This window comes from Pseudorasbora parva, chromosome 23 (genome assembly GCF_024679245.1).
Source record: "Pseudorasbora parva isolate DD20220531a chromosome 23, ASM2467924v1, whole genome shotgun sequence".
In the NCBI taxonomy this organism is placed as follows: domain Eukaryota; kingdom Metazoa; phylum Chordata; class Actinopteri; order Cypriniformes; family Gobionidae; genus Pseudorasbora; species Pseudorasbora parva.
The window spans coordinates 15,914,406-15,927,898 of NC_090194.1; the positions used below are offsets into that span (position 1 = coordinate 15,914,406).

The 13,493-nt window shown below is 34.7% G+C and overlaps 1 protein-coding gene across 5 annotated transcripts in view; it reads right to left on the reverse strand.

Moving 5' to 3' along the window:
* ptbp3 (polypyrimidine tract binding protein 3) overlaps window positions 1-13,493 on the reverse strand; it is an 80,415-nt gene that overhangs the window by 12,426 nt on the left and 54,496 nt on the right. For 4 of the 5 annotated variants that reach the window (XM_067433932.1, XM_067433930.1, XM_067433928.1 and 1 more), the window contains 6 exons: window positions 13,281-13,391; window positions 10,070-10,244; window positions 6,529-6,603; window positions 4,420-4,559; window positions 1,023-1,056; window positions 492-584 (listed from right to left, as the gene is read on the reverse strand). In XM_067433932.1, coding sequence (XP_067290033.1) covers window positions 492-584; window positions 1,023-1,056; window positions 4,420-4,559; window positions 6,529-6,603; window positions 10,070-10,244; window positions 13,281-13,391 — 628 coding nt within the window. The remainder of the gene's footprint in view (window positions 1-491; window positions 585-1,022; window positions 1,057-4,419; window positions 4,560-6,528; window positions 6,604-10,069; window positions 10,245-13,280; window positions 13,392-13,493) is intronic. The other variant, XM_067433929.1, reaches the window with a different exon arrangement.

Below are 13,493 nucleotides of genomic sequence, written 5' to 3' on the forward strand. Positions count from 1 at the left end.
TTTTTACATACATTTGTGAAAATTGCTTGCAAAATGATTAGAAATGAATAATTCTAAGGTTCATTTCCATGTAAATCAATATCAAAACTATTACTTACATAAATTTATGTGTAAATCGTGCATAAAACCTTTTTTATGTAAATTTGTGTAAATCGTTCGCAAATTGATTCATAAATAAACTACTATATAAAATGTTGATAAAACCATTCTTCCACAGTGTGTACATGTCCCTTCATAAATTAAAAGATTATTTTATCTATTATAAAATGCTGCAAAATTCCATCAGAATATTCCAGCTTATCTACACAAGGAATCATTATGAGGAATTTAGCAGAAAAAAATATTTATAAATATTATATTTTCCAAAGATACAACCACACACCAATATGTAACTCTAATACAGACACGGAATACACAGATAAAGGTGACTGATCAAAGGACGAAGACAATATCCCAAGATCAAAAGGATTTCTGTGTAATGCCTGACGTACCGAGCTGGGCTTGCGTGGCATCTGCCATCTGTATTAAGGCATTCTCTTTCTTGTTGAACAGAATCTTGACTCTGTGAACATCTCCGTAGACTCCTGTCGGGATAAAAGAGAAAATTAAATATTTTTTGTGCTAAAACACACAGTGAACACAATTTACAGCAAATAATACGTTATCTGCAGATCTCAGCGTTTCATTATTGATGGCAGAGGGCGACGGTAACCGCTCATGCTCATAGAGTGGGCAAACATAGAGGGATTTTAAAGGATATCAGTCACACTAAGGTCTGTCTCTGATGTTGACAGTTATTAAATTGTGGGGACAATAGACGCACAGTGAGCGTGTGTGCGCAATACTGAGAATTTCTAACATTCATATGATGGGAGACACACGACACACAATCTGCAAATAATCTCCCGACTGCGTATTTGTTAGGAAATGGTCTCATCGCTCACCCTCTGTCCTCTACTGCCTTCATAAAAACAGCCGTCTGCACATCTAATCTACAGGAGGAGTAATAAATGTGTGCTTACCGAATAAAATGAAGAGTTCGTGTGGCGATATACTCTGCAAGAGATGAAACATGACATGACTCAGTACTAAAATATAAAAAGTGCTGGAATAAGGTTAAACAAGTCTGTAAAATGTAAAGCAGTTGTGAAACATGTTGACACTGATGCACTTCAACATACATGCTGACAACTAATGCTGCAGAATTACATGAAGGAAGTGTCTCGTGACATCTATTGCTCAGACTGAATAAAGAAGCATGAAAATAGCTTTAGGTTAGCTCATATGATGCAACAAAAGACTGAAAGGAGTCATTTTAAAGGCATATAGAAGTGCTTTAATTCATACCCTTGATTCTTAATACTGTGTGTCGTTATCTGGATCGCCCACGACTGATTTTTTTTTTCTTCTGATGGTTGTTCTTGAGTCTCTTGTTAGTCCTGAGCAGTTAAACTTTCATAAAAATCCTTAAACACTATGCACAGGGGTTTTCAAACTTCATGATGCCAAGGACCCCCAAATATGAGGAACTTTTATGGGGGACCCCCTTCCTAAAATGCATCTATATATATTTGTATTTATATAAAAAAATAACTTTTAAACTGTTAGATAAATAGTAAGTGTGACATTATAAATACAACATATTGTTTCCAAACTTAAATTGGCTATGTATTAACCTGAAGAAAAACATTTTCAATGAAAATGTACTTGTTTAAGCAACTTTCATAATGTAGGTCTATGTAAGCAGCTTACGTACCATGTTAAGAACCCAAGTGAGCAAGATAAAGGGGAATATAGTGAGAAAAACTCACTAGAAAGATACAAAGCAAACATAAACAAATCTTGAAAGTATGTATATGGCAAACAAGGAGATAAACAATGAAACCATTCGATTTTTCGGTAGACTCCATTTTTTGCTTTGTCTTTTAATTCTCAGAAATTTTCTGGGGACCCCTTAGAACCTTCTGGAGGACCCCTGGTTTGAAAACCCCTGCATTAAGATGCAACAGAAAATACTTACATTGATCTTCAAATTCACAACATTTTTATCCCCGCCTCTTAATGCATTGTCTTTGTGATTGTGCATCTTCTGGAGCATCAGTGAATGTTTGAACCCGTTTTAATAGTTTTGTTTGAGTCCCTCAATTGTCCTCAGTGTGAAAAGATGGATCTCAAAATCATCCAGTCACTTCTGGAGAGGGTTCAAATAAGCAAAAGATGCTGGAAAACCAAACAATTTGCAGGACCTGAAGATTTTTTCTGAAGAAACCCTCCAGTTTAACTGCTCATGACAAACTAGGGAATCAAGAACTATCATCAAAAAGCAAAACAAAAGTCGTAGATCATCCAGGTAACAAAACACAGTTTGAAGAAACTTTTTGAACGGGTCATTTTTATAAATTCAGCTGTTTTTTGTCTTGTGGACTATATGTAAACATCTTTTATGTAAAATGTCTTATTCAGGGCAGTACTAAAAATAATAATAACATGCTTTTGCATGATTGCTCTTATTTTGTTCAAATATTTTTTTGCAGATTCTGCAAAAGGTATGTAAACCTTTGAACGTGACTGTATGTATCAGGCATCCTCAAACACCAGACCGAAAAGCTGCAGATGACGCGGTTATTTAAACAACAGTAGCAGAAACACGGTGAGCAGCAAAATAGATTGATATTTTCGCTGATGGAAATTGCTGTGAGCAAATATATTAAAACGGTGAGCAAATATAGAAAATGCAGCAAATATATTATTTTGATCTGTTCAAACCAGGTTTGGGATGTTTTTTTTTCCCCATTTCCATTTAACATTATTAATCAGCATGTTAAGAGCATTTCATTCTAATTTGGAAAATTAGCAGATGGCAAGGAGACACATACATATACAGTATATTAGAGTTATTATATATTAGGGGTTGAACGACTTCAGATTTTGTAAAGTAATGAAATTGTATGTAATGAAAGATTAGTTGCTGATGACGTCATTAATGAACAAATAAGCCTGAACCTCCAGCTGAGACTATTGCTGTGGTCGAAATCGCCCCTATACACTCATTCAATATTCTACTAATATAGTCCAATTGAAGGAGTGAATGAAAACGAGTAAGTGAATTCAGACACTAGGGCTGAATCTGAAATCGCCTCCTAAACCCTCAATCACTATTCCCCATGTTAGACTATTAATACAGTACACTTGAAGGAGTGAATGAAAGCGAGTGAGTGAATTCGGACAGCCGTTGTGTATACATCAGTTGTACACTCGTTATTGTGGTGCAGAACCAGTAGAACGAGTGCACTTAATAACGTCCACGATGGTTAGCAGCACAGAACAACGATTAAGTTATGTGTAATAATAAGCTGTTTAAAAAAATGCAATCAGTTTTGAGCATCCAGATGGTCTTGTGCAGTGTTTATTTGTCATTTTAACTGTTTGGAAAATGGAGCATCAAATTGGACTTTAGATAACTTAACCTGTTGTGCCCTTTGTAGGCCAAAATCAGCGACTAGTATATGGCAGTGCTTTATAATGCTAGCTTTACTAGCTTTATAATGGCAGTGAATGGCAGCCCAAATTTTGAAGCCCAAAAAAGTGTATCCATCTGTTATGGATGGACACGACATATGATGTCGGATGTAGCGTAAAGGTTTTGAATTGCGAGAGGAAATAGTTGAATATGGAAGGCGGTCTGGAAGAAGCTAGATATTTTACTTAATAAAGTTTTAAACATTGATATTTTTTTTACAAAAATGCACCTCTTCACTTTAGAAGGCCTTTATTAAACCTCTGGAGCTGCGTGGATTACTTTTGTAATGGAAGGATACACTTTTTGGGGCTTAAAATGTTGTGCTCCCATTCACTACTATTATAAAGCTTGGATTAGCCAGGACGTTTTTTAAATAGAACTCTGATTTTATTCGTCTGAAAGAAGAATGTCATATACACCTAGGATGGCTTGAGGGTTTCCTTTAGGCAAGTCATAATACTATTAAGTAGAGTTTCAAAGGTCTCACAGAGCATAATGGATCGATATAAAGTCTGGTTTACTCTGCAGCATATTTTTCCAGTTCATTTTTTTTCATGCGGTTTACTGGAAATTCAAGGATGTCACAATAATAGACCACCCTGGAAAATAATGTCGATTTTAAAAATCCACTACAATCTAAAAAAGGGCAAATGCTTTTTGAAGGGCACTTATAATTGTACATTCAGACCCACTTTATGTTAAGTGTCTGTAACTACTATGTACTAAATGTTGCATGTGGGCACCCTGAAATTTATTTTGAACCATTTCCTACAGACATCAATTTTACGCCAAATCAATAGCAGATTTGTGGTAGAAGAGTTCACAGAGAAGGGTTAGTCGCAGTTTGGTTGTACGAAGAGTGGCTTGGCCCTTATGGGAAGGTCGGGGTGGAAACTCACGTCAGGGTTGAGGTTGGAGACGAGGAGCACAGAGTGGATGGTGGTGGGGTTCATGCCGTGGATGGTCATCCGTCCTGTCATTGCTGATGAGGGGATGGTGAGAGGTCCCAGAGCACCAGGCATCGCCTGCATAGACAGACCTGACCGGACCAGACCGTTGGGAAGAGGGAAAATGGGATGGGGAAGACGGGACGTAACGTAAGAGAGTGGAAGGGAATGTTCTAGAACAATCATCCATTTTTATAACCTGTCGCTGTTTTTTTCTTTCTTTCAGAAACACAACATAAGGTCTTCTTATTGCTTATTAAATCAACATGTTCAAGGCATGCTGGGTCATTTTAGTTCAGATATTGAATTGGATGGTCAGGGTGAGGTTTAAATAAAGCCAGATCAGGGTCAGGAGTGGGAAAACGGAGCCAAGCTTGGGAGTTAAAGACAACATGAATCTGCATTCAAAACATACTTAATATGTGAAGGGCAAATTATTTTTATATGAGTTTAAAAAAAAACTGCTAAATAATGTAGGATGGGGCCTTTGTACACTGAGATTTAATTTTATAATATTTATATATGTTTGTTATAATATTACTAATGGTACTTTTATTTTATTGTGAGGTCTTGATTATGTCAGCAGAAGAGAAAAATCTGTTATCATTTTTGTGTAAACTATTCTTTTAAGCAACTGTTTAAAAACAAGGTCAGTAAGATTTTTTCCCCTTGAGTAAATGAGTAATTTTAATTTAAAAATTACTCATTTTATTAGGCAAGGACATTACATTTATCAAAAGTTAAAGTAAAGAAATGTATAATGTATAATGTATCCATATCTATTTAAAATAAAAACCATCAAACCATCATATTAGAATGATTTCTGAAAACTGAAGACTGGAGTAATGATGCTGAAGTGATGCTGCAGCTTTGATCACAGGAATAAATTACATTTTAATATATATATATATATATATATATATATATATATATATATATATATATATATATATATATATATATATATATATATATATATATATTTCACATATAAAATGGTTATTTTAATACATTTTTTATTAATAATATATCACAATATTTGTACTATATTAAAAAGATTTTTAAAAACTATTTAGCAGTAATGTATGTATTATTTAACATATATTAAAATGATAAATATAAATAATATTTAACATATTTTATACATACTTTATATTATGTAAATAGAATTTCATGTTGTCTTTAAAAACCCCTAAATAAAGATTATAAAGATACTTAAATTTTTAGCGGTTAAATAGTATTTTTTATTTTCCCAGTGATGAAATAAATAACTGAAGAGCAATATGATACCAGGTACACTTACAGTCAAACCAAAAATTATTCAGACACCAGATATTCTTTTTTACTAGTGTGTGCAGGACAGTAAAACTGATAAAATTGGATACAATTTGGGACCACAATTTTTCAGACACTTTGACCTGACCATATTTTGCTTAAGTGTTTTTTCTTTGATTGCTAATGCAACCTTTTACACCACAGACTGAACAAAAGTAAGCATTGCTTGGTAATTGGTTGACCTAAATTGGTATTATCTAATTTTATTCTTAAATTGAACAGCTGATTGGTTGATTGTAATCCATTACATACCTTTCTATCAAAGTTATCTGACATTTTCGAGATGAATTTGTTCTGACACAGTTTAACTCTAAATTCTTGTCATATTTTATCATCATTTTCAAAACTATAGCGAATAAATTATGATAATGTGAGAACATGTTGAAGGTGTGTGAATAAATTTTGGTTTGACTGTATATTCGATTTATTGATCATAAGTCAAAACAGGCTGCAAACGAATCAATAGCCAATTCAAAATGCAAAGCTTTTTAACGGCACACATTGCTCCATCTTTCCAAATGTAATGTCAATACTTCTGTGTTTGTATTCCTTCCCTCTTCAGTTTGCTCATTTTTCTGGTGTCAATCTAAAAACGTCTTACAAGTGGCTCAGGTGATTACATCGTAATACCTCCAATTATTCGGTCTGAATGCTGGCGTGAGCCACACAACACTGCCCCCATTACCGAGATGTGTGGTGAGTGTGTGACTGTGACTGAAAGCTTACCTGCCTGAGGGAAACCGATAGCAGGGGCGAAACCAGCCGCCCCGGGGTATGGAGAGGAAATGATCCCTGGAGCCCCTGCGTGCACACACACAAGCGATCGCACACACACACATGCGCACACACACATACACACACACAGGATCACCAACAATGAACAAATGATTTAAAAGATAAGACCACTAACGCATAAGATACTGATAGCAGTGTGTGCGTGTATCTGCCCAACACAATGAATTTTTGTAAGGAAAACTTTTTTTAAGAAAAAGTCTAATATTTATGACTCAAAAAATGATGTGAAACATCTATTCTTGAGGCAAAAGATTTGAATTTCTTTTGGGGTGTAAAATGATACTGCACATGCCATGTTGTACATCTGTTCTGATATTATAATGAAGTTAAAAGCCTCATTACAAAGATGAAATTACATTATTACATAGTTTTTCACAATCTTATAATTATGTCATATATATATATATAACTGTTCATTTTGTGTATTATTAATATTTGTGAAATGCCGAATAATATGGTGCAACCAACAGATTTATATAAGACTATGATTGTTTATGTTGTATGCTCGCAGGAAATTAATTTTAGAAAAAGTATCATTTATGGCAAGGTTAATGCATTTTGTCATGTGGTGCAACTTGCTAAAAATGCAATATATAAATGAATACATGTATTAATAAAAAATACCTTTACCTATTTTTTTAAAAATACTAAGAATAACTTACATGTTCAAGGCACAAAGGACAATTATTTCTTCATTTTTACTTTTTATTTGAATTTGATGGTTACACCACATGACATTTGAATTATTAAGTCACTTAATAAATATAAACTTTTCTTGATAATGGCACAACGGTACATTCCTAGTAACTTGGCACGTGTTTCACACTAGATTTTAAAAAGAGGTTTCCTTTCCTGCAGACACTCTAATTTGTCATTGACACACTTAATAAATGTGCTTTATAAAATAGCATAACATAAAATCACTAACCCTGTATGAGCCTGAAATATATTATAGAACAATACAGCAGCAAAATCAATAAAAGAGGAGCACATACATTTGTTTTGCTCTCCCTATATCATCACTGTCTTATCATCATGGTTTGTTGAGACATGACTGTACAAGTAATGCACAAATTTCTAATATCTCACATTCCCAAGTGGGACAGGCTTAAGTGTGACACCAGTTTAAAATGGATTTATCCAGCCTCTTTGAGTTTTTGTAAATCAATTGAGTTTAGAACAAGCCGTTTACATACATTTCAAAACAATCATATTGACAACAATAAAAAAACATTCACGAGGGGTGTTGCGGGAGAAGGCCGACAAAAGGGCAGTGGTCTAATAAAAGCTGCCGTTTTGAACACCTTTTATTGCTGTAGCGGGTGTCTAGAGACGTCACAGAGTGCCCCTGAGATTCCTGCCTGCGCCCAGAAGCAATTCATCAGCTCTGATTTACAGACACACACACACAAGAACACACAAGCCTTATCAGTATCCACACTGCCTCTTGCTCTAAACAGCGCGAGTGATTTACCGAGCCTGAGACATTGAGATGTGTGGATGGACAGTCGCAGTTATCTGCCACCCCCTCTGACAATAACACACACAATAAATCTGCTCTGCAAACCCTGTCCGGCCCACATAACTTTGTGTGCATGTGCGATAAGGCGTGCCCTTTGATAGTGTGCATGCAACGAACAGATAGCATTATAATAAAACACGCATGCAAACACGCGCGGATCGCACAGGTAATGAGGAAGTGAGGAATATATCTGTGTTACACTGGGATTTCAATCATTTATAATAGAAGTTTATTAGATAAATGGACAGGTTTGATTAAAAAACTAAATGTCAGTATACACACAGACAAAAGTTAATGGAATATTCTGTTTTTTTAAAGGTAGATAAAGCATAAAGTCACCATGAAATCAAAATATGGAATATTTTGCAGTATAATAGCAATATTTGTTCATAAATTATTTATCCGTGCAGATAATTTATGTGCCCTCATAATCTTTAATCAAAATAACTTCCCCTCCCTCTTGCAGCTCATCTCTTCTCTTCTCTGATGATGTGTTTACTGGGGTGAGGGCGGGGCAACCTGTCACTCACATGAGATCCCCTAATAGCAAAACCACAACCATCCAATCAATTCAGACATTTATCTGAGTGAAGCGGCTTCTCAAACAAGAATAAATGTTGATTTATTCTATTCTTCACAATAGAGAAGAAAAGACTATCACAACTTTTATTTCATGCCAACTTTTTAGGTGTCTTAACTCAGAATATACCTGCAATCATGGGGTGACAAATCTAAAATCAAAGTGGATATTTTACAGTTAAATAGTGCAAAATGTCTCCATGCCATAAATCAAAATGTACATGTAATCAGCATCCCATAGTCTAGACACTATTTATTATACATCTGTATCTATGAAAAATTATTTCGATATTCTTTAGCTTCTGACAAGAACTTCCTCAGCGCGAGAGGAAAAAGGCAGATGGTGTGTGGTGTGTGTGTGTGTGTGTGTGTGTGTGTGCGCTCATGTATATGCGTGTATGAGTTTCTGGGTACAAGTTGTCTCTTCGCACTAATGTGCTACAAGCTTCAACGCATGTGCAAAAACCAGCACTCCAATTTAGAGAAACTAAATTACTAAGAGTAATTATTTTAAATCATTTAAAATATTAAATATGTTTCATCTATGATTAAATTGGGGATGGGAACAAATAAGTTCTACTTCTTTCCACTCCCTTTCGAGCAAGTTTAATACGAGTAAATAATGTTTGTGGATATGTATCATAATTGTAAAGTGTATATATGTGTGTATGTGTATTTAGGTATATGTGCACATATGTGGGTGTGATATATATAAATATAAAAAATGTTCTATTTTTGTATATACATTGTGTTAGTATTATTATTATTTTTGCTTGAAATAAACTTTCAATATTCTGTATTTTAGATATTGTGTAATTAATTATTGTGTATGATAATAATAATGACATATTCCAGTTTTGGATGACAGCACTATTGAGAAATTTAAATTTAAATTTTACAGTATTTTTTATTATTATATATATTATTCACAATAATGCTAAATTACCACACATATAATGTTCAACATCTTATGAAAACAGTTTATACCTTTATTATAGAGGGAAAACCCAGAGCACACTTTTCTTTTAGAAAAGAAAATAGGTACAATGAGGTTCTATATAGAACTCTACGGTTCTTGACTCAATTTTAAAGAATACTTTAGGCCAAAAAGGTTCTATACACTTTATACAAAGCAGCGGCATCTTTGATTTTTTTTAGCCAGTAAAGTAAAGTGAGGCTGTGATGGATAGACATATATCTCTTCAGTGGGTTTTGCTGTTATTTAATGTGTTTTTGTATTGTTCTGCAGACTAAACTGCAAAAATATCCTCCCAAGAAATTTCAGATAACCTCATACAACAAGAGCTGTGGAGCTTGCAGTAGCATATCTTAATATGGCATGTTTCTATAGTGTATGTGTATATGTCTTACCAAAAGCAGTCTGCATGCTGGGGTCCAGTGTAGGCTGCCCGTCCCCTGAGGGAAGGTCTAGACGTGTGAAGTCCCTGCTCTTGTCGTTGTTGTATTTCACATTCAGACTGGTCAGCTTGGAGAATTCAACACGAAGAGTGCAGCAGCCATTGTAGATGTTCTGCCCATCCAAAGCCTAACAGGAATACAACATTACAAAGCTATTCTCTTACAAAGAAACAAAGAAATCATTTTTTGCTTGAATAAAAAGAAGACTATTTTAGGACAATTAAAAATCCTGGCAATTTTTCCCACTAGAATCCACTTTTTAAGAACATATTAATTCAAAAATAGATCTCAATCTCATTATAGTACTGATATCTGATCAGATGTATGGCTCAAAAGTTAAATTATGTTTTGATGGCTTCTACAGGTAGAGAACTTATCAAAAAATATATATTGGTAACAGTTTACAAGGTTCCATTTCTTAATGCTAGTTAACATAAACTAAAAATACTCAAAGCATTTATTAATCACTTAATGTTAATTTCATCATTTACTAAAAAATTATTAAAATCAAAAGTTAATGGACTTGAAGCTAACATGACCTAACAATGAACAGTTGTATTTTTTTATTGACAAAGACCAATAAATATTAACATAGACTAATGAGACATTATAGGGAAGTTACCAAATAATATATATTAAAATTTGTAAGTAAAATTAGCCTGTTCTTGTGTATACTGTATGTACTTCAGCTATTATTTTATTTCTCCTTTCTTTTATTGTTATTTAATGTAGCTCATTACATATATAATGCACTCAGATAATTGTTATATTTAATTAGATAAAAATAAATTATTTATGTATATATATATATATATATATATATATATATATATATATATATATATATATATATATATATATATATATATATATATATATATATATATATATAATTATTTAAAATGTTTATAAAAAATGGAATTATTCATTCTTTTCCTGTTAGATTCACCACGCAGCAGTGCAGGTCACGCAGTCACACAGGTAACAGAAGCTTGTTTGTCTTTCCGATCACAGGACATTGAACTATTCCGGCACATTCTCATTGATTACACCTGCTCTGCTTCATTACATCAGGGTTTAATGGAGCCCAAACATCTCATCTCAGTTTTTCTGTCTGTTAATCAATATCTTAAAGTATGCGACAGCCAAACAACTAAAAAAAGATATGGAAGAAGCCACAAGGTTTGTGTCACCACTGAGGAAAAGGGAGGTTTACAAATAACAAGCAACAATCAAATAAAACTCACAAACTCACCATTAAACTTCAAAATATATTCGCAATACAAATTATGATATTCATATAAAGTAATCTCCCCTTGAACTAACCCAAAGTACTAGCCATTATAGTGACAAAACCTTTAAAACCTATAAAAGAAGAACTCCACACAACATGAGTTTGCTTCTTAACCCAGTGCGACATTTTCATTATTGAATTGTTTGTGTAGGCCTGAAGCAGGTTTGGCTGGATGGAGCGAATGTGAACTAACTTCTCCCATGGAGCTACTTCATTTAACTAAACCCGGATGACAAATGCAAATCACATCTAATGCTGACAGTGGCCTGAAGAATGAAGTGCTGTGTGCTAATAGCTTTAAGCCACCAGACATAGTAATTCTGAAAAGCAGACCATAGTCTTACACTGAATGAGGGTTTCCAAGTCACATTTACACACTAGAATATCATAGAGACACTCAGAATACCTTGGCAACTGCAATGAAATGCCCTGGCAACCACCCACCTGGTGGTGTTATTTACAGTATACTAGCATTTAAAAGTTTGGGATCGGTAAGATTTTTTTGAAGGAAGTCTTCTCTGCTCACCAAGGCCACAATTATTTGATAAAAATACTGTAAAAACTGTAATATTGTGAAACATCTGTTTTCTACACTGAAAAAAATGATTCAGGCCCTTCATAAATATACCATATTTAAATTCTGTCCACTTTACTTAAATATATCTAATTTTGTCTAAACTTAATTTAATTGTGTTCAATCAACCTAATATATTTAAAACGGAAGTTTACGTTATACATTTGTGTTAAAACTACATGAAATATTAGTGCTGAAAAAATTAACTGGGCAGTGGATCTGTAGTTCCCAGCATGCTTTGCAAGGAAGTGCATTTGCAGAGTAAATTTAGGGATTAAAGTGTTATTTTCTGTGTTTTTTAGTAAAGGGAAAGATGTCGTTAGTTTATGTTAGTGTTTAATGTTCAGTTATGTTGGACATGTTGGCAAATGTTTAATCTATCAACGAGCTCTGTTTCACCTTCGTTGCTCTGGTTGGTTGTAGTGCTATCCTATCGCGTGCAGAGGGAGTTTGAAAGACAACCGTTTATCCCGCCTCTCGGATTGAGCCCTATTGTGAGTTTGCAGACCAAACATCTTGATGTGGGTCTGACTTGTCAGGCTAATCATCTAATGCATCCTTGTTGAATAAAAGTATTAATTTCTTTTTTTTTTTTACAGCAGTATAAATCTAGTTTGAGCAGTTCTGCATTTCTTCAAGTGAGAATAACTTGCACTTTTCCAGCGAAAACGCTGAGAAAATCAGGTGCATTTGCACACAATATTTCCTTTTTTCGCAGCAATTTTAAACTGGAGGAAGGGGGGGCTTCATTGCCCATTTCAAAAGAGACCCCTGTCCCCACCCCTCCTGTAAAACTAACAAATACTCTCTTTGTGCAAGGAGGCAATGCAACATGGCAGACGCACAATAGATAACACCCTCAGACCAGAGGAGTAATTACTTGCTAGCTCTTTTTCCCCTGGTGAGCTGCATTGGCATTCATTAGATAACCTCAACGGTGACATATTAATTACAGGGGCGGCTTGATTTGTGCAGTCTACTGGGAGCTGATTTTCCTGCCGTCTTCCTGTTGCTTTGACAAATTTTCGGCGCCGCACCAAAAAATACCAGACAGCGCCAAAAATGAGGTGGTGGAAGACAGGTGTGTGCGACCCCATGATTGATGGTGAAGTGGTGATTATAGGGGACTGAGCTCTGGTGAGGGATGACCACAGCTAAACCATCTGTCTCTATGGATAGCCAGAGGAACTAAACTAGTGTATACTAAAGCTGCCTGCCATTTTTCCATCCCACCCCACCCAATTCATCCCACCATCGAGATAACAAAGCTTGTGGGTTTTATTTCGGTTACTGACCATTTTGGCGTGATGTGCGTTCATTGGATCTGCATATTGTAGCAAGGCCTGGAACTGGTTGTTCTTGGTGAAGGTAATGATCTTCAGGACCGTTCCGAATTTTGAGAAGATCTAAATGAAGGAGAGAACAAGAACATGAAAGGCAGGCATGTTAAACAGAGTAGTTTAAGCCCTGGAAGGTCAGCTCATCTGAACTGGTTAAGCAAGTTTAGC